The sequence below is a fragment of the Cordyceps javanica genome, chromosome 7, assembly GCF_051103115.1.
Source record: "Cordyceps javanica chromosome 7, complete sequence".
Classification (NCBI taxonomy): domain Eukaryota; kingdom Fungi; phylum Ascomycota; class Sordariomycetes; order Hypocreales; family Cordycipitaceae; genus Cordyceps; species Cordyceps javanica.
Window position 1 is genome coordinate 2402936 of NC_139301.1, and position 20080 is coordinate 2423015.

At 52.2% G+C, this 20080-nt stretch overlaps 5 protein-coding genes across 5 annotated transcripts; 1 reads left to right on the plus strand and 4 right to left on the minus strand.

Annotated features, from left to right (window-relative positions):
• Window positions 1-47: 47 nt before the first annotated feature.
• On the minus strand, window positions 48-2037 carry V2A60_010213 (uncharacterized protein; the record flags this gene model as incomplete). Its single annotated transcript, XM_083261473.1, has 4 exons — window positions 48-694; window positions 747-985; window positions 1037-1321; window positions 1484-2037. The coding sequence occupies 4 exons, from the start codon at window positions 2035-2037 to the stop codon at window positions 48-50; spliced, it is 1725 nt and encodes a 574-aa protein (XP_083117599.1).
• A 4403-nt stretch (window positions 2038-6440) lies between these two features.
• V2A60_010214 (uncharacterized protein) lies at window positions 6441-10697 on the plus strand (the record flags this gene model as incomplete). The annotated part of the gene is made up of 2 exons (XM_083261474.1): window positions 6441-6473; window positions 6648-10697. The coding sequence occupies 2 exons, from the start codon at window positions 6441-6443 to the stop codon at window positions 10695-10697; spliced, it is 4083 nt and encodes a 1360-aa protein (XP_083117600.1).
• A 1484-nt stretch (window positions 10698-12181) lies between these two features.
• Window positions 12182-13032, minus strand: V2A60_010215 (uncharacterized protein; the record flags this gene model as incomplete). Its single annotated transcript, XM_083261475.1, has 4 exons — window positions 12182-12255; window positions 12360-12609; window positions 12665-12855; window positions 12912-13032. The coding sequence occupies 4 exons, from the start codon at window positions 13030-13032 to the stop codon at window positions 12182-12184; spliced, it is 636 nt and encodes a 211-aa protein (XP_083117601.1).
• A 2499-nt stretch (window positions 13033-15531) lies between these two features.
• On the minus strand, window positions 15532-16842 carry V2A60_010216 (uncharacterized protein; the record flags this gene model as incomplete). The annotated part of the gene is made up of 5 exons (XM_083261476.1): window positions 15532-15712; window positions 15775-15891; window positions 15953-16261; window positions 16359-16428; window positions 16479-16842. 5 exons carry the CDS (start codon window positions 16840-16842, stop codon window positions 15532-15534), a joined length of 1041 nt encoding a protein of 346 aa, XP_083117602.1.
• A 1641-nt stretch (window positions 16843-18483) lies between these two features.
• On the minus strand, window positions 18484-19830 carry V2A60_010217 (acyl-CoA dehydrogenase/oxidase; the record flags this gene model as incomplete). Its single annotated transcript, XM_083261477.1, has 2 exons — window positions 18484-18574; window positions 18644-19830. The coding sequence occupies 2 exons, from the start codon at window positions 19828-19830 to the stop codon at window positions 18484-18486; spliced, it is 1278 nt and encodes a 425-aa protein (XP_083117603.1).
• Between the last annotated feature and the right edge of the window lie 250 nt (window positions 19831-20080).

The window sequence follows — 20080 nt, forward strand, 5'->3', positions numbered from 1 at the left end:
GAACCGAAAGGAACACAGTCAGGAATATAATTCCCCCAATGCTCCCACTATGTATAGTGATTTTGCCATTTGACCATATCCCTGGTCAAAACATCCATCATTTCCACGCACGTCAGATTTCGAAATTCCTTGTCGGTAACAGGTTTTTCTGTTGTCTCATCCAAGATGCCAACACGATCTTTCGAGTTACTCTCATCGTCCGACGTCTTCCGTGGGCTAGCCTCTCCTGAGCTTGAGCTCGTTTGATAAGCTGCCTCTGCCGCAAGATCGAGTTGAGTGCGAGATATAAACTCCATGATTGCAGCAACTCTTCTTTTCATATCCAACATCGTCATTTTACTTGCAGCGGCGGCCTTGGATTTAGAGCTGTGTCGTGTGTCGCTCGATGGAGACTTGGGATGTGACTCTTCTGCAGTTCGTTGAAGATCTCGGGACACTGAGCGAGCGGGCGACTGTTCGTTCTCATCACGATCCTTTGTGTACTGGTTTTTGCCTCTGATTCGTTTCTGATTGTTCTTTGCGGTTCGCTTATGGGAACTTCCGATCACGACGTTTGTTGGTGGTGGTGTTCCTGGAGGGTTGGTGACAATGGGCGCGGGAGTAGGCGCTGGCTCAGAAGCGGATGGAGCTTCGCTGGCCTTCGGCGCTGCCGATTTGGTAGCAGTAACAGGCGTTTCTTCTGATATGTCCGAATCTGATCGCAAATTAGCATACCTCATGTGCCTGTTAACGCCATGGTGCTTTACCTTCGGCACGACGTCGCTCCGCGCGGCTCTTACGCTTATTTGCAGCTTCCTGCCTTTGGCGTTCGCGCTCTTCTCTTTCTGATTTCTCCTTGGTGACTCTCTGAATCCTACTTTTCTTTGAACCATTTCTTGTGCTCGTATCATCATCAGAATCGTCCCGGGTGTGCTCAGCAGCCGGCTGTACTGCTGGAGAAGCAGAGCGTGATGCGGTGCGTTGTCGCTTGACGCTTGCTTGGTTCCTACCAGTTTCATTAGCAAATATGAAAGATGGATTCGTTGGTCTGTCCCACTCTTCGCTGTCACTACGACCACGTTTTGCTCGGCGAATGCCTGTTTCAACATCTGGTGGCACGTCTTCTCGGCTCGCCTCGATTGCTCGCAGCAGCAGTTCATCGTCGTATGCTGCATCGCGGCTATTCATCGTAGACCGTCTCTTTGAAGCCTGAAGAGCCTGTTCGGCGCGTGACGCTTTACTCGAGGGTTTGGGAGACTTCGTCCCATCCTTCAGCACTGAAGTTGCGCGAGAGGTTGGGCGTGATTGACGATGCAGAGGTAAATATTTCGAATATTTTTGTCTGGATAATAGATTAGCCGCCGTGCTTTAGGCATTATGAAGATCATTCGTGCTCGATTCACTTGGCGATCATTGCTCGGCCCGTGGCCTGACAACAGTATAATTGCCGAGAGTCCTTGCAAGAAACATGATGCTTTCTAAGAAAATGGGTATCGCAACATACCCGTTATTTGCAATGGCAATCTTGTGGAGATCTTGTCGGCATTGCTCACAAAAGTATTCATCGGGCGAACTCTCCGCGCTGAATATCCCCACACAGGCGCCATGTTGCCAAACCTTGCAAATGTCGCATTGAACAAAGAAGCCCGTAACGTCCTCTGCAGTAAGATCTACTGACGCGAAAAGTTCTGCGTCGGGGCCGTCAACAGATGGGCGCCCTGGGTAGTCCTCTGAGCCACAGATGCAACGGACGGCCTCGTCTTCTTCATCTTGCATATCATCACTCGCATTCGTCATTCCATCAAGCATGTCACTTTGTAGCATCTTGTCGGCGTCGTCGTCGTGTCCGCGTCGCCGTCGGCGAGACATCGGGCCGTCCTCCAAATCCTCTAAAGGCTCAGAAGACAAAGAAGCGCTCGGGGTAGATTTGTCGGATGAAGGTCGATGAAGCGATCGTGTATTTCTATCAGAGCGACTAGAGACGCCGGAAGACGATTGTTGTGATTGTGGATGGGAGGCGCGAGCTCGAGAGGATCGTCTCGGGGACGGAGGCGCCATTGAGACGAGAGAAATCTGTCGCGCGCTCTGGCACGTTGAGTGATCAGCCCGCCTGATGGACCCGTTTATATACGAGTAAATCAAAGTAGAAAGATGACTTCCACTCGCGGGCCTTTGGTGCACTGGTGAATGGTTGGTATTTTGTGTGCGACTCGCTGTTGCGCTATGTTGTGACAGTCGCGGGAAGGCAAATGTTGAGCGGTATACAATTGCGCAGGTTAAAAAATAAGAAAGGAGATGCTGCTAAATCGATATGTAGTTCCTACACCGCGCAAGGTCATCGCGGCCGTCGTGGTGGCGATAGAATGGCACTATATGCAGGATCAAAAAGTGGTGGAGGATGAATGAGTTGGGTTGAGGCCCAGAAGGTCGCGCGCCTGCAAGTAAGTACCTACCTACTTAGGTACTTAGGTACTTAGGTGCTTGGCTCTTTTGTGATTGTGGCCAAGCGGTCGGTACCTCAGTACAATGTTCGGGTAGCCGATACCTTGTACTGATAGGTACCTTTGAAGAGTGGCTAGCGCACATTAAAAGGAACAAAGTCTCTGCACATTTTGGGTACTGCGGGGTCGTTCGGTACCTAGGCACCTACTAAGTATGGGGTCAAGTACTTACTGGTAGTTACACCACCTGCCCACCTACGGTAGGTAGGTACTTACATGGCTTACTTACTCGGCCAGCTCTTGCTTCACTACTTAATACTTATCGATTGCTAGAGCTACTCTAAGGATGGTAAGGTACACTAAGTACTCAAGCGCCTACTTAGGTGCTTCTGTACTTAGGTATGTACGGAGTAGTAGATACGTGCCTCATAGACAGAACTTCCACAAATTGGCGAGGATGACAGGTGCTCAAATGGCTATGACACCAACTCCCGCGATATAGACTTTAATCACCTGGAAATTAATTAGAACAGCGGATGAGGAAAATATAAACCACTTGTATTTACCACTAGGCTAAGTTCAGCGCTGTTCAGCACCTATAGATATCGCGGGTTGCTTACCTAATTTCTAGTGCATGCCCTGCTGTGGCACACCTCCTTATCCACAAGCTGTGGCAATGTACGCCCAACGACAACATTCAAAAGAGCGCCGCTTCGGAGACGCAGCCGAGGCTCTGTCATTACCTTTCTTGAAAAGCCTCAGAACGACGTAGTCGCTTGCACCACCATACCTTAACGAAGGCTGTTAACAGCAGCGTATTTTGAGGCCACAGTCCACGGGTAGCCGCTGTCGGCCACTTTTACTGAGAGCGCTACACCATAGTTAGTGTTCGGCACACTTCTTGCTCGCCAACAGGTAGGTGAGGGTCTCCGACGTCGAACAATCTACAGAACAATGTGAACGATAAACGCAGTTTCGCGTTTCTGGCGGGAGCTGCGGGCTTTTTTCGGAACTAGGCTAAGAATGAACGAGTTGCAGTGCAAGCGAGCAAGGCTGCAGTTGTACGGCACGGCAGAAGCGATCCTCGACTGAGACGACATACAAACACGAACCGGGGAGTATTGGGACGGCCGAACCGTGTTCTGCGGGGTGGGACGTCTAATCGCCCAGCGTCGCTGGCGGCGCTTGCGTCCAGTGACCGAACTTGCTGCCGGATACGTACAATGTTTGAGGGGTAAGATTGCCACGAAGAATGCCAAGTTCACTTTTGCGAAGAGTGAAATCCTCGAGATATCCGAGCATGTGCCAAGCGGTCTCTATCAGAAGAGCGTCTAGCAAGAACTGCGGTGACCGAGTGGCACCATTATGCTGCTTTGCTGGCATGCCTTGGCAACCGTTTTCATGGCTAATCAATGGGCAATTGCAGTACGATGAGAAATTGCAAGCATGTCACCAGACAGAGTACCATCTGTTTTTTCTGAAAGGCCTATCCGGCCACTCCCTAAGCGAAAGCTTCGCGAGAAGCTGTCGCCAGAGGCTATCCGAACGATTCAATACCCCCCCGCAACTGTCCATAATATCCCTTTATTTTATTATCCAACATGCAACACAGGTGAACCACCGCGTGGATTTTCGAAAGCAAGTGGAAACCACCAAAATCTAGCGAGTGCAACGCCAGAGAACGTGGAGCTATCCCAGCCCCATGGAAGCGCACCTCCTGCTGTTGCTTCCTCCGCCCAGAGAGGTTTACAAGGGGCCCTACAGGAACTTGTTAAACACCACGCACCAACCGATCAAGGTGCTAGTCCAGACCAGAATGTTTCGGTTGCTTCGTCAATAGATGGCTACGATTCACTCGAGAACGCCAATAATAAGAAGAAACGCAAGATCCCGTCAGCTTCTGATTCCACATTGCGAGGGCCTCTATTCGTCAACAGCGGCTCTATCGAGATGTTAGAGCTAGGAAGTAGAATAGACGATGATATTCGAGCGACCGCACCTGCCTTGGCCGTGTCAGGATCATCATCTACACACAATGATGGAATCTCTGGTTCTGGACGCGGCAGAATTGGCCGTGCAGTACATGCGAGAAGCCCACTCAGAACCATCTCTGACGGAAACAACACATGGCCAAGTCGACCACTGAAAGCAGGTTTGTACCAGATGGGAACCAGTACGCAGTTCAACTTCCAAAGTGACCTTGCATTTGGTTGCCAAACTGATCATTTACACGCAGATTACGAAGCGACTGGCATCATTACAAACGCTATCGCGAATGCAGAACGATTGGCCCCTTCTGGACAGGAAAATGCAGGTAGCCTTTTGCGACAGCACTCAGACTTTGAAAAGACTACACCAGTAGTTTCCCAGTTTACCTTCACCTGCGGATCGCAGGTGACAGGTACAGCGCCCTGGCCTGGTAAGCTCAATTGGAATCACTTTCTGCTAGCACTGCATACTCATGTACCTTTTAGACGCCTCGCCCGCGACAAGCGGCTCTGCGCATTGCCCGCTACCACAGACTAAAGGCACGCTGGCGGACGTGTCATCAGGAGAAAAAGCTACCAAAGCAGGACGAAGGCGCACGCGAATTAATAGCCGCCGGCAGCTTGAGAAAGATATTTTCCTTGCTGCTCGGGATCGCCGGCGAGCCGCCATGGATGCTTACCATCATAGTCCGCCGAGGCTTGAAGATGTCTGGATATGCGAGTTTTGCGAATACGAAAGAATTTTCGGTAGCCCCCCCAAAGCCTTGATACGAGAATATGAGATGAAAGACCGCCGATATCGCCAAGAAGAAGCGGACAGACGACGTCTGTTGGAAAAAGCCAAAGCAAAGAGCCGGAAGGGTAGGAAAGGTAACAAGGCTACGAAGGGATCGCAGTCAACAACTCAAAGCTCAGACCAAATACCAGAGGAGCATGCTGCCGCAGATGCACCTGCAATGGAGCCGAATAACAACCACTCGACGCAGTGGGAACTCGATTATGAGGATAGGGTTGACGGCTATCGATCCCGAGACCCTCCGGACATACTGGGGCTGTATGAGAAAAGACCAGTGCCGGAAACGGCTCTCCTAATGTGAACCCGAACGTGGAAAGTGAGAAGAAGGCAAGCTGTCTTTGTTAGCAGCATGGTGACCATACTGAGTATGGGGAGAGGGGTAGACATATGCCCTGGTTCGCCGGGAGATCACATCGCTAGGGGTGAAGAACAAATAAGGCGGAATAGGAATAATAACTAGAAGCACATGACAATTGGATGCCCGTGCTGTACCCGGTGGGCCCGCGACAGTGGTCGGTCGACTTGCCGCATGTCTAGGATGGTGCGTGTGTTCGGTTTCCTCGTTCTGCCTTATTATTGAGCGAGTGTCCTGACTTGGGCCAACGGCTTTCCAACCTGACCACCGATCCTAAGCGAAGGTGCCAACTAATAACAATTGGCTGATTTTCTTGTTCTTCAGACATAATAGACACCAGCGACAGAATCCAATAGTGAAACATTGCACAAAAGCATGAAGGCGCGTAGATGCTCCAGGGGAAGAACGCGACGGACGAGGGCAGGCCAAGGCATGGATCCTGGTGATAAGCTAGCTAACACACTAATGAGACGGCGTAGGACGAGAGCCAATTTGAGCCAACCCTGATTTGGTCATGGCCTAGAAAAAGTTGGCAGCATTCCTGGTTTGCGCAAAGTACCTGACCAAAAGGTAAGTAGTTTTGTAGGCCAACTGAAAAGAGTGGAGGTGGCCAGCGTGTGGGACCAGTTGCTAGTGTGGTTGGCTGTGTGTCGTCATCACCTTTTAGCGCTCCCCCTGCCTGAGTTTCAGTGATTTGTCCCCAAAAACTGGGCAGATGTGGTGACCGACCCTGCAGTGCGCGATTCTTGGCGAGTCCAAGTCAGTAGAGATGCTCTTCGCTCTGTCCTCGCCTCCCTCATGATACCATCGATCGATTCCCTCCTTCTGATGCCCATCCACTTCTAGCTTGCTAAAGGCTTCGAGCGGCCCAGCTGCCCATCATGTTTGGTCGCAAACATACTGCTCCAGTGCAGGTAAGTTTCGCGCCTGTCTAGTCTTGGTGTGGGATTTAAACTTTTCCGGTATACCGGCTGCCATGCTATCGTCAACGATTCTGTCCAGCCTACCGGATCAGATCTTCCTTCCAACATCACCCCCTGTATGGCCATCACGCAGTGCTAATCATGTATGTTGTTCGATCGCCGCAGCCGTTGACGAAGGAGACAGCCAATGCGAATGCTGCCACCGCTGCCATATCGGCGTTCACGCGTCGTGCGTCCGATGCATCTCTTTCCTCTGCAGCTGCTGCAGCTGCGTTAAAGGCACGGCCGACAAGCCCGACCAATGTGGCCGATGTACATTCAAAGCGGCTCTCCCGGCGAAGCCCATCTGTGTCATCCACGCCGGGCAAGCGACGAGAGTTGACAAGGACGCCAAGTGTTGGTTCAATGATGGAGCGCACGTTTCGGTCGCCTTCCCCTGGTCGCAGTCCGGCGCCTGTTACCTACGACGTGCCACCCATCCCAAGCATTCCGAACAACGACAGCTATAAGCCATCGTCTCGACCAAACAGCTCGTCGCGCAAAGCGACCGTCGGCCTGCAAACCCAAAACTTTCGCACAGCAAGCGAGAAAATGAGAGACGGCCAGAGCGGGTCATGGTACGGTGCTGCTACCGCCCATGATTTACACGCGGTGCGCCGGACAACCTCAGAGCTTCAGCTCTCGTCAATTCGCGCGCCAGCTGAGGCAAGACCAGGGAGCGTCAGCCCGTCAATCAACTTCTCATATCCCCGCGCAAGACTGCACTCGCCAGGTGGAAGCTTGAGGTCCCTGCAACTCGATGACCAAACCCTCGTATACGATCCAAACTCTCGGCGCATGGTACCGAGAGCTCAGCTCGAGGCTCGATCCCAAGCCATGTACGAAGAAGAATGCGAAGGTGTCATGGAAGAACCCCGGGCCAAAAAAAGAGAACTGAAAGAACCGAAGGCACCGAAGCAGCCTCGAATCTCAAGAGCTGGATCGCATCTCTCACGTGGCACCGTTGGGAGAACAAGCGCGCCGGCCTTAGAAACGACCCAAGCACTCGAGCCCCAGCCGGGCACTAGCACAGCACATCAGCGTCATTTGGGCGAAGAAATCGAACCAGAGATCAATACTTCACCAACGAGGCCTAAAGCAAAGAAAAAGAAGAAAAAGAAGCAGGAACAGACTTCGCCAGCTGGTGTAGTTGGACCTGAGTCAGCAGCAACAGGAACGTCGAGCTCTGCTTCACCAAACACAATGAAAAAGAAGCTAGACACGACTGCGCAGAGCAGCGCTATTCCGGCATCCACTCTGGAAGCGGAAGCAGAATCTCCCAATGCTATGAATGGTACCACTCCTTCGCCACAAAGAAAGTCGAAAATGAACACGGTGGCTTCAAGGGAGCAATCCGAGAGCCCTGTTCGGTCCGCAAGATTTGCAGCGTCAGCAGATCAATTGGTAGTGCGACATGAGCCGCCTCCACGGTCACTTTCTCCTCGAAAATCTGCTCTGAAACATGCCAGTCCTACCAGGGCTGTGTCGCCTTCTGACGATGGATCAGATATATTGGGGGTTCCTGGACCGTTATCTCCGCTCGATGACGCTCGCAAGAAGAGTGTCAGAGTCAGTTGGGATGACCGCAATACAGTGGTCGTGACTGAACCTACAGTGCAACATGCAGCCGGACAGACTGCCAGCTCCAGCCCTCAGACGAAGAAGGCGTGGCACAGCATTGTTGGCAAGGCGAGTAAAAGAGATGCTGTCTCCATTGAGAAAGAGGAGACAATGTCCCCCCGACCGGTTCTCCCTAGCTTTGGAAGTGTACGAGAAAAGAAGCCAAAGGAGCAAGAAGAAAGGCCGCTAGTTCGCCCTGAATATCTTGTGCAGACCGAAACCCCCCCTGCTGCTGTTGCGCCAGCGGCGTCTCCTGTCGAACCGAATACTTCAAAGCCCCGAGAGCGCCTGCCAGTTATTTTTCCATCCGCGAAGAGGGATGTAGAAGTTTCAAGCTCTGAGGAGGGCCTAATGGACGACACATCGGATGAGGATCTCGACTCCGAAGCTGAAGATCACACTGGCGCTAATGGAGCGACGGCCAAAAGCAATGGGTTCCAGGAAAGCCAGGTACCCACAATAGCAGTCATGCATGCGAGTCCTCGCATGCCGCAAATTGAGCAGCATGAAAATATGGCACCGGTTGATACGGATGAGGATGATAGTTCTTTGGGTAGCGAAGATTTGGAGATGGCTGATGCTCACGCGCATGGTGCAGGGCCACTTATGGATGATATTAAGGAGGAAGAAGAGGAAGGCGATATGTACAGCGATGCCTACGAAGAGATAGCCGAACCAGATGGTGATGGCTTCTTGTCTCTTGATGCTGTTCTCGAGAACCCGACCAACTCGCCGAATGCGAAGACTAATGGCAAAGCCACTCCAGCAGAGTTGGAACCCCCACCCGTCGAAACGATGAATCAGAGCGACAACCCGGATGACTGGGAGAATGCCAAGGCTTACTGGAAGAGTCTCTCATCTGAAAAGCGGCGACAGCTAGAACAAGAAGCCATGGAGGAAGGCGAAGAAGGGCATCACGAAAACCTGAAAACGACCGAAACTGATTTACAAAAGGCTACCGAGGCAAGTGCCCAAACAGCGACGCCTATGAAGGATCGTTCGTACCAAATTGCACCAGGCACGATCCAGCCGTACAATTCCACTCCTGAGTCCACCCCTACCAAATCAGAGTTGAAGACAAATGGCAGCAGTATGCGAAAGTCAATGAGAGAAGGCCAGCGCAATGGAGTGCCGAAAGCTGAAGCGCAAAAGCTTGGTGGCAGCCTTCGAAAGTCTATGCGGCCAGAGAACTCTGTCGTCACTGATGCTGGAGCTCTTCGCCGGCCTTCAGATGACTCAACATCCCCAGCCGCCGCTCCCCGCATGAAACGGTCACTTCGTCACAACTCGATGGATTTAAGCAGCCCAGAGCCACGCCCTTCACGTAGCGCGGCTGACCGTCCGGCATCATATCACGCGGCTGTGGACTCGACCTCTTCCATGAAGCAAACGCGAGATCTACGAGCCAATAGTTCTGCTCTTGCAGCTTCTGTGGCGCAGGGGGGTGGCATGAAAACCACGTTGCGTCGCCGTGGCTCGGATTCAAGCGAAAGCAGCTTTACACGAGCACGTGCTGGCTCCTCAGGGACACACGAGTTCCGCAGATCGATGCGAGGTAGTATGCGCCAAGTACCAAACACCCCCGACAGCATACGACCCGTTTCGCCCGCTGCCGGTGGGACGCGCCGTAACTCCGTCTCTTCCCTTCCATCGGGGGGCGGTTTTGGTGCAGGTCGCCTGCGCCAGTCTCTTCGGGGCGTATCAGCGGATCCACCTGCGAGAAAGCGGATGCCTGGATTTGGAAAATCTGCTGCGGGCAAAACAAAAAAAGGAAAGGGCGACAGTCGATTTGGCGACTCCAGTGACGAAGATGAGGGGCCCCCGAGCATGAACTTCTTCAGGAGTCGCTTTGCCGACTCTAGCTCTGAAGATGATGAACCAAAAGCGAAGTCGAAAGGCAAAGGTCTCCCGAAGTCGCTGCGCTCAAAATCAAATGGCCGTGTCGCTTCAAGTGCGAGTGATTTGCCAGTCGCTCGTGACGGTCGTGGATCACCGATGCTTGACGAGGCCGTTCTCCCTCAATCCAAACAACTAGAAGCTGTTGAAGGCCCGCTGCACGAGTCGGGCTCCGGCCGGGGAGCTTTGATGTCACTACCGCAGAGTGATGGAAATGACAGGTCGTCACACCCTCAGCATACTAGACGTGGTAGTTTTATCTCGCTGCTGAGGCGCAAGAAGGACCCTTCCAGCAAGATAACCCGTGGCCTGACAGAGAGCGCTGCTCGCCAAGATACGAAACTCGAGCGCAGCCCAGAAGAACTGGAGGCGCTTCGCAACACGCCGCTGCACAAACGTGGCCCAAGTTGGCCTCTTTCTCAGCCTGAGGACACTGGTTTCGAAGCCGACCCCCACTCACCTGAGCGTCCATCTACAGCAGGGGGTGCCATTGTCAGCACCAGCTCCAACAAATCCAAGTTTATGCGACGACGCAGCGCATCACAGGGCATGGTGCCAGCAGACACTGCCGACGTGCATGACGACCTAGTCGCAGATACTATACCACAGAAAAAGAAGAAATTCGGGGCTCTACGCAAAATGTTTGGACTGCATGACTAGAGACCTGCCGTCTGCTGCTGAGCAGCATCATAAGCTCTAGGCGCTGAGGCATGGGCGGCCATCCGCCAAGACGTGAATCTCACAATGCTGGGAGCATAATATTTCTCCATTTTCTCTTCTTTGCATATCTTCCACTTCTCATTTGTTCTTTTCTTCGAGAAGCATCACGCATGCCTGCTCTGTGTTCTGAGGCTGCACTCTCTCTTTGCATCATTTGTCAACTACTTTTCTCTGCAGCCTATTGATCCGGAAACGCCTCGTCGCCTTTTATCGTGCGAGGTGCTTCGACTTTGGCAAATAGTGCTTTTGTACTATTAGAAAGTGGGCTGTACGATTTCTTGTATGGATTTTTGTCTGCCACTAACATGCGTCTTTCGTTTTGTTTTGTGCGTCTATTGCGGCTTGCTTGGAAATTACAAAAGGAGAAAGGGGCTAAATATTGTTACCATCGGATTCTTGTCTCAATTTAGTGCTGGTATTACGCATAGATCGGGGTTGGCTTGAAGAGTATCGACTTTTTGGACCTAAAATGTTTCACTTGCAACAGTTGGAACTCGTTGGATTTTCGGCCTTTTGATTTGTTAAAGCTTAATGTTATTTTGTGTAATACTGCAACGAGCCGCAATTCTGCAAGTAGGGTTATGGGAACGTGGACACAGCCGTTAGTTAACTGGTCTCGAAAAGAAGCGGCAAGCCTTTCTGATCTCGAATCGAGCAAGCCACGCCGCAGCTTGTTGGAGGAGCGGATCTTTATCACTGATTTTATCTCAATTTGACTATCATTGAATTAACGCCAATTTATGCACCCTGTTCTGTTTTCCAACCTGTCTATATGCTACTTTTCCTGTATTAGAGAAAGCTACAAGTCTTCAAATACCGTTGGGTGAGTGAGTCCAAACGAGATTCGTGAAGATACACTGGCCGGCGGCGCCGTGCCCCTCGACTCCCCTGGCCCTTAACTCCGTGATCTCTCTTTTTCACGTTCTAAGAGGAGAGTGAGCTGACTTTTGGTGCGCCCAAGGGGCAAAACAGTAGAGCTACTCGGCCGCGTTGGTGCTAGACGAGCTTCTAGTAAAGTCGACGTGGAAGACCCTTCACGTGAACTCGTTTCATCTGCGTGAAATCTTGATGTTGATAGTTGGGGTAGATCCGTTACGCTTCCGGATTGATCAATAATAGTGCCTTGCGCAGCTACAGTAGTTGTTGAGGAGGTCGCTGCGGTGAAGAGGGAGCGATGTCGCTTAGCCTTCGGCAATTCCCTCGTCCGATCTGGTGTAGTACTTGACTGTGAACGGTATATCATCTTTTGCTCGTCAAGAGCGGTTTCCTCGCCATTTGATGGTATTAATGCATCTTCGTAGTTGTCTTGCGCCAGACCGTTGGCAAATGCCGTCTTATTCAACCGGGGGCGGCCAGTACCCCGAGAGCAGGTGTTAGGCCGGTCACCGCTCCCCTCTTGCCGTGCTGGGGTCTTTGAAGCCCTATCACGGAAAGGCTGCCTTCTGATTGTCGATGCGGTTGAAGCCGGCTCGGATTTTGCCGTAGGGGCTTGTGACTTCTGGAACATGGCGTTTCCTTGCACATCCGCTTGGATGTTGACGACCGTATGCCGCGAGGGATGGAAGCTATTTGCCAATGTACAGCTTGATGACGGAATATTACTTTCGTCACTGTCTTCCTCTGCGGATTCGTGAGGTGAAATGAAGCGGGCTGTATTTCTGGTAATATTTGTAGCCGAGATTCCCACCTTTTTCAGAATAGGTGGCGGCGGTGAGGGACGGGGAGCGCCGGAAGAGGTGACACTGGCAGATTTATCATCTACTTTCGTAATTGACACTAGTTCATTTCCTGAATCGACGAGGATGTTTCTCCGCAAATGAGCCATGATCATTTCAATTGTCAAGGGAGCAGCCTGCGCTCCTGTTAGTAGGGGTCCGGCGTCGTGAGAAACGAGCAGTGGAACCTACGTCCGACCCTTCCCATCGGTTTGGAGGCCCTCGCAACGGGACAACAGTCGGTCCAAGCGATATGTCTTGGAAAATTCGGGCAAGAACACGCCCACTCAGTTTGGACCGATCACTGCCCCAGACATGCCACCAAAAATTCTCCAGCCGGCGAGCAGTCGGGTCCTTGAGCTTTTTGTTCGTTGTGGTGTACACTTGAGGTAGAGCATGTGAGTAGAATGTGCGATTCAAATGCTAGGAACGAGCTTACCATGCCAATATTGGCGCACTTTGTCTGCCGGTAAGATAGAATAGCCCGCGACTTCGTCATAGACGGTGCTGGTGTTGGTCAGAATGCCTTTCGGCAACGTCACTGGCCCTGAGGGGTCCATGGTGTGGAGCGGCGTCGTTTGCAGAGGCCAGAGGGTATGGCTCTGATTGAAACAAGTGGCTGGACGAGGGGGGGGGGGGGGGGGTTATTTCAATTTCACGGTGTTGGAGGCCAGGGTTGGACGGCACCGCTCTAGGTCGTGCAGAAGGTGATTCGGACGCAGGTGCAGATACCTAGTGAGGTGCGAGTCCTGGATTTACACTCGACAATTTGAAGTCATTGTTGAGAATTCAAGATTTTTTGATCGCGTCCACTACTTGGCCTGTCGAAATCGGAAGGGGCGAAGAAGAAGAACCCAGGATTCTGCGGCTTGGCTGGCTTCAAACGTCGAGACCAAGATAATGTCAGCGCAGCACGAGATCCAGAACTAGCCCAGCCCTAGCAACAGTAGGTGGTACTGTTCTTTATTTCCTTTGGGGGGAAAGGGAGGGTCAGGATGCGGACGGCAAGGTAAATTTATTGCGACCAATACACGCCGCAGTGGTGCGATTGGTATGAAGTGCGTTGTGCCGCTTCTGCCGGAACGTAAGAGATTGGCGGGGATGATGGGGTGGGATAGATTCAATCTGATCAAATCGCATTCAATTGGTCGTTGAGATGGGCAGGGCAGGTTGGAGCGAGAGCCATGTCCCGAGCAAGCTTTTATTAGGTCGAGCGAGGGCCTTGCCGAGGAGGCGAAGCTGGGAAGGACCTGGCAATCCGAGAGTGACCCGAGTGGGGACCCTGGGAGGCCCACGGATGGATGAAGCACTCAAGCACTTCACCACTGCGGAATGGGCGGTTTGGGATGTAGAGCATTAGCAGAGAGGGCGGAAGGTGATGCAGGTAGGTAGGCAATCTATCAGCATACGTATAGACGGAAAGTCCTGCATGTACAGCAGTCGACCAGCGCAATATCAACAAGCAAGGAACGAAATTAGTCCTTCGATGATCGAGCCTCATCCAGCAAAATGCATGGTCCAGTGCTAGGACCCAGAAAAGAGAGCCTAGATGAGCATGTGCCACCATCTAGTTACTCCATGTACTGGCAACTACTACGGTACAGTATCAGTAGCTTGCCAACTGTAGGGCAAGCTGAACCGACCGACGATCGCCAGACTTTCTCCCATTCAGAGAAGAGTTTGCCCTTTGCCCTTTGCCAATTAAGGAATTGAAAGGGTATTCGTCTTCGATTTTTATATGACTGGTTTATTGGTTATATGCACCATCTTGCATCCCGCAGTTGGAAGCGTGCAGACTACTCAGTACTTGTCTTAAGCTCACCGCCGCGTACGATTACAATATGTACCGGCCATGCCCGCTGAGACACAAACGAACACCCTGGGCATACCTAGACAAGACATAAACCGGGGCCACCGCCGTCCCTGGACTGTCACTGAATACAACGAAAGCCATCTGAAAGGACAAGTATTTGAATAGAAGGATAATACTGAGCCAGTAGGTCGATGAATAATAGCAATTCTCTTGCCAAAATCTTAGCAGAAGCCACTGCCCTGATCTAGCAAATTACACAGAAGATGTACTGAGGTATGTGTGTGGCCAGTGGAACTCGCAACCGCATAGGTAGCCATGCACTCTCTCCTCACAATCTGAGTATGATAAATCTCATTGTTTTCTATTAGTACTCCAAATCACATAAGTAGCCAACAAACCATCAAGTCAATGGTCAAAGAGTTCGAAGTCACGCGGCACCAAACGCCCAAGACTGTTTCGTGCAGGTGGCAGATTCCAACCACAACCGAGCCACACTAGACAATCTACGCCATACCCTTACCCATATTACCCATACAAGATGATAACGATCGAAATTCTGAACTTGACGAAGATGATAGGAGACATCATGGTGACACATTGTCAGGCAACGGCTGATTAGAGAGGACGCCACCAGAAAATTGGTCTTGCAAAGCTAAGGCATCACGCGGCCCTTTTTACGCCAAGGGTCCTGCAAGGATTGAGTGAGGGGGGGACTTCCTCGTGACAGGAAGTTGCTACTTAGGACTGCCCAGAACTCCGAGTATAACCTTCGTGACACCACGATTCGCAACAACACGTGCGAGTTCTTTTCCCGCAGCTCCACCGACGAACCTGACGAAGCATTCAAAGCGCAAGCTTCTGGTTGCTGTTCCCGGCGACCAACTTGATTGACTCAGGTGCGCCCGTATTCATAAACTACAACCCGTTGTCTCTCTAGCAGGGCTTTTGTATCCATGCTGTATGATTTTCAAACGTCTTTTTGATGGAGCCGTGACGCAAGCCAATGTTGAACCTTCAGGGCCCTCAACCGTCGTGGCGCAAAGTAAAATCATCATTATGTATGGTGCATTGATGCCCAAAAGGCCCTCGAGTTACGCGTTTACATTAGTGAGGTTTCCAACTAGCTCATTACGGCGGCATAAGCGGATATTGGCTATGCGCCTGGCGCATTAATAATTCGTTGCGTGTATGACAATCATCTCTGTTAACTGCCAGTGTGGCACTTCTTGTCCAAACAGCCCGTAAATTACGTGAGCGTGTAACCACCGTCCACTCGAAGGTCAATACCGTTAACATATTTGCTGTTCTCTGAGAGCAGAAAAATAACAGGTCCCATCAAGTCACTAGGGTCACCCATTTTGCCCATCGGGATAAGAGATACCCACTTCTTCTTGAGCTCTGGGTTTTCGTCGAGAATTTTCGCAGTTCTATAGTTCGGTTCGTCTTAGACATCATGCGTTGAAAACAGTGGGCAAAGGAAGTCACTTACAGGGCCGTCATCATATATCCAGGGCTCAGGCAATTGACTCGAATGTTCGCATCAGCCCACTCAACCGCAAGAGAAGATGCTAGATGGCGAACGCCAGCCTTTGAGACGTTGTATGGCCTGGATGTAGCTGGTCAATGCTTGCTCGAATTTTGTTGTCATTTTCGTGAGGCCTGCTTACGTCTGAGGCTGGGGAACATTGACGATGGAGCCCGACATGCTTCCAATCAGAACCATGCTTCCTGGCGCCTTGCGCTCCATGAGATGACGCGCTACAGCTGTGGCAAAGAGATAGGTACCATCGACGTTGACAGCCCACAACTTGCGCAGGCGATCGATAGGGTAGTTCACGGCCTCGTAGTTCTCGGTGAAGCCGGCAGATGTGACAAGGTTGTCAATCTTGCCATGCTGCTTAATAACTTCGGCAATGCACGCGTCGACAGAGGCAGGGTCAGAGACGTCCGAGAAATGAGCGGTGACCTTGGGAACTCTAAGGCACACTGTATTAGTGGAAGTCCGCAGAGCCAAAATAGATTCGTGAAAGAAAATGCAAGGGGAGAGAAAGACTGGTTCATAGGATAACTCACCGTTCCGCATTGGGGTTCTCTCGCATGAAAGCCTCAACGAGATTCTTGGTTTGCTTCTCAGCCTCGTCCACTGCGGATGCGTCAACGAAACTGCGTGTTTCGATTAGGGAACAGACGTACTATTCATATCAACCAAGGCGACATCGGCGCCAGAGTACACCATGCCCTGAGCGATAACAAGGCCCAGGCCTCGGGCACCCCCAGTGACGAGGCCTACGTTCTTGTCCAGAGAAAAGGTCTGGAGCGTCGGCTTGACGTACTGGCCACCTGCGCGGCGGACAGGGTCGCTTGGGAGCTCTTCCTCGGGAGGGAAGGGGATCTCGATATCTGAATCGGTCTGGGAGTGGCTACCAGGCTTGTTGCGGCGTGACGGACCATCGTGGAGGGCACGAAGAGCCGCGGGCGACTGGCCTGCGAGAGCTGGGCGGGCGACGGCACACCTGCGGGCAGCATTGCGCACGAGCGGAGTGAAGCGTGAAGCCATTGCGAGTGATGATATCCCGTATTTTTGTCAGTTTCAACGCGATGCGCCCGAATTGGTCCAATTGAGTTGTTGTGCTCAGCGCAGAGCTAGAGGGCTGAAGCAACAAGTGCCTCTGGCCAGGTTAGCTAGTGTCGATCGTTGACGACAGAGATTCGGTCACAAACCGGTCCCCGTCGGTGGAGAGCTGGAAGAGAAGCAGTACAGGTGGTGGTAATAAATAATTGCCCAACTTGTCCAAAAAGAAGATAGGAGAGGAATAGAAGATGAAGGAGAAGGTCTCTTCCAGTCGGGTTTCCTTTTAAGTGAGAAGAGGGGACCTCCGATACTTGTGTGGAAAGTACTGACGGCCGGCTGGCCACAATCACCGGCATAACTACATTTTACCGGGTCCTCCGATAGTGTTTTGCTGCCGCAAAACTTGCTAGTAATCAGCGTGTACTGGACCAGCATTCTGCTTCGTCCACCCCCTCCCCTCCATCCTGTCGCCTGTCTACTGAGTACTATTAGATGTCGGGAAGGGCTTTTTTATGGAGTTGCACTCCTCGAGCTCCGCTGTTTGGCACACACGCCCATCTCTGTGGAGCAAGAAGAGCCATGACGGAGGCAAATTGGCCCCAGGCGACGACGTCACAGGCAGTAGTCTCTGCCTTGTTGCAGTGTTCAAACATGGAAACATGAATATGAATAGCAATCAAAGAAGTAGCGTCGTCTTCACTATTTTATATGAGGATGAGCGCTTTAAGGATTATTTGTACACATCTTTTCGCTGAGGTCTCATTGTGGTATTCCGAGTAAGTAGCAATGGGCTGCACTTCGAGTCGCTGCGCAGGCCTGCTATCCAGGGACTCGCCTTTATTAGGGATCAACCACCGAAATCCCTTCCTCCAGTATTTTTGTTCCGGAGCCCCAAATATTCAGGTTCTACCGACATCAAATGACTTCATTATCCATAGGTCCATGCCGCAATTTATCCTGCTGGCCGCCTGCCCCTCGCAAGATTTGCTATTGCCTTTACTTTGCCACTGCAAAATTGTACGAAGTTTCCATGGATAGTTACACTCTGATTATTATTGGAAGAAGAAATGCCGAGAAGCTGTCTTGATTCTGCAGCTCCATCAATCTATCTACCCAACTGCCGCCCTGCCGACACGGCAACCGTCCCCGAGGCCCCCATCCTAGCATTCCACTTTTTCAGGCAGCAGAATTAAAAACAACCCTGTTGTTATGAACGTGATCCTTCTAGACTCATTATGGCCTGGCAGGCTGCGGCTTGGCTACTACACGCCCCTAGCTCGCCGTGCGATCAGCACGGATTACAGATTACACGAGCCGGAATGCTGTCTCATTCGTGTAGCAATAATCTTCAATTGGCTAGCCTCGGGGACTTCGGCTGCTCTCCCCCGTCCCCATCTCTGCTCAGTTTTGTCACAAAGACGCACCTTGCGAAGATATGTAACACTATCGCTTGGCCACACCTCGCGGTATAGAATGCGTCAATTGAAAAGAGAAACCAGTATACATACAGATCGTGTCTGCCTCCGCTGTGCGCCAGTCATGAGATCCTCTATATAAGTGTAATTTTGTGTGTTGGCCAGGCATGCCAAGCCCCAGAATCATGTCCCCCGCCCGTGAGCCTTTCTCTTAAACGTTGGCATACTGCTTATTGAAAGCTCGACCAATAACCATACGCCGAATCTCCGAGGTACCAGCACCAATCTCGTACAACTTGGCACTAAAGAGAAACAATTATTAGCAAGATAAAACGGCGCTAAATCTGCCTTGATGGAAAGAAAGCACTCACTCTCGTAGCAGGCGCGAGGCCGGCATCTCCTCCACGTATCCCATACCACCAAGCAGTTGGATGCAATCTAGAGAACACTCCGTAGCCCGCTCGGCGGCGTACAGAATAGCACCTGCGCAGTCCTCGGTGCGGATCTTGCCCTGCTCATCGACAGCGCGAGCCGTAGCATATGTGTAGGCACGCGAGGCCTGGAGCTTAGTGTGCATGTCGGCCAGCTTGCCTTGAACCAGCTGGTTGTGGGCAATCGGCTGGCCAAACTGCTTGCGCTGGTGGCTGAACGGCAGAGCAACGTCGAGAGCGGCCTGCATGAGACCAAGCGGGCCGGCGCTGAGAACTAGGCGTTCCAGGTCGAGACCCTCCATAAGCACGCGCACGCCGCCGTTGATCTGTCCGAGGACATTCTCTTTGGGGACGAACACGTTGTCAAACATGAGCTCGCCCGTGTTGCTCCCGCGCATGCCCATCTTGTCGAGCTTGCGCGCGCAGCTGAAGCCCTTGGCAGTCGTATCTACAATGAAGGCGGTGATACCCTTGGAGGCTTTCTCAGGTTCCGTCTTGGCGTAGACGACAATGACATGCGCGTCGGGGCCATTGGTGATCCACATCTTGGAGCCGTTCAGGACGTAGCCGCCGTCGACCTTCTTGGCCGTCGTACGCATGCTGACAACGTCGCTGCCCGAGCCCGACTCAGACATGGCCAGGCCGCCGATACTAGTACCGGAAATCAGGCCAGGCAGATACTTTGCCTTCTGTTCTGGCGAGCCGTTGAGCTGTAGCTGGTTGACGCAGAGCTGGGAATGAGCGGCGTAGCTCAGTGCGATAGACCCGGACGCGCGTGACAACTCCTCCATGACGATGCAGTGCGCCTGGTACCCCAGGCCCAGCCCGCCGACGTCCTCATCGGCGGTGATGCCTAGGAAGCCGGCGTCGCCTAGCTTCTGCCACATCTCGTTAGGGAAGGCGTTCGACTTGTCGGTGTGCGCGGCAACCTCCTCGGAGATCTCGCGTCGTGTGAACTCCTGCACACGTTCGCGAAGCTCTTCCAGGTCCTCGGCGGCTGGCGCTTGGAACCCCTTAGGGTGCTTGGAGGAGTGCAGACGGGACTGCATCGACGTCACCGTGATGGCGGGGCGCAATTGCCTAGCGACAGGGCGCGCCAGGACTCTGAGGGTCTTCAAGCTGGACATTGTGATTCGTACGGTCGGGGTTGGAATCAAACGAAAGATGCGGCTTCCGGGGGAACTACACAAATGAAAAAAAAAACGTGATGGGAGTAACGCACGAAAAGAGAGAGAAACCATGAGACCCAGCTTACTCAACCTGTAGAAAAGTGCCGGTTCCCCGGATTATGGCGGCCGAGTACGTTCTGCGGCTCACGTGTCGGCTTACTACGGCTTGAAGCGGCGACCGGCTACCCCAGGTTTCGCGACCGCGATG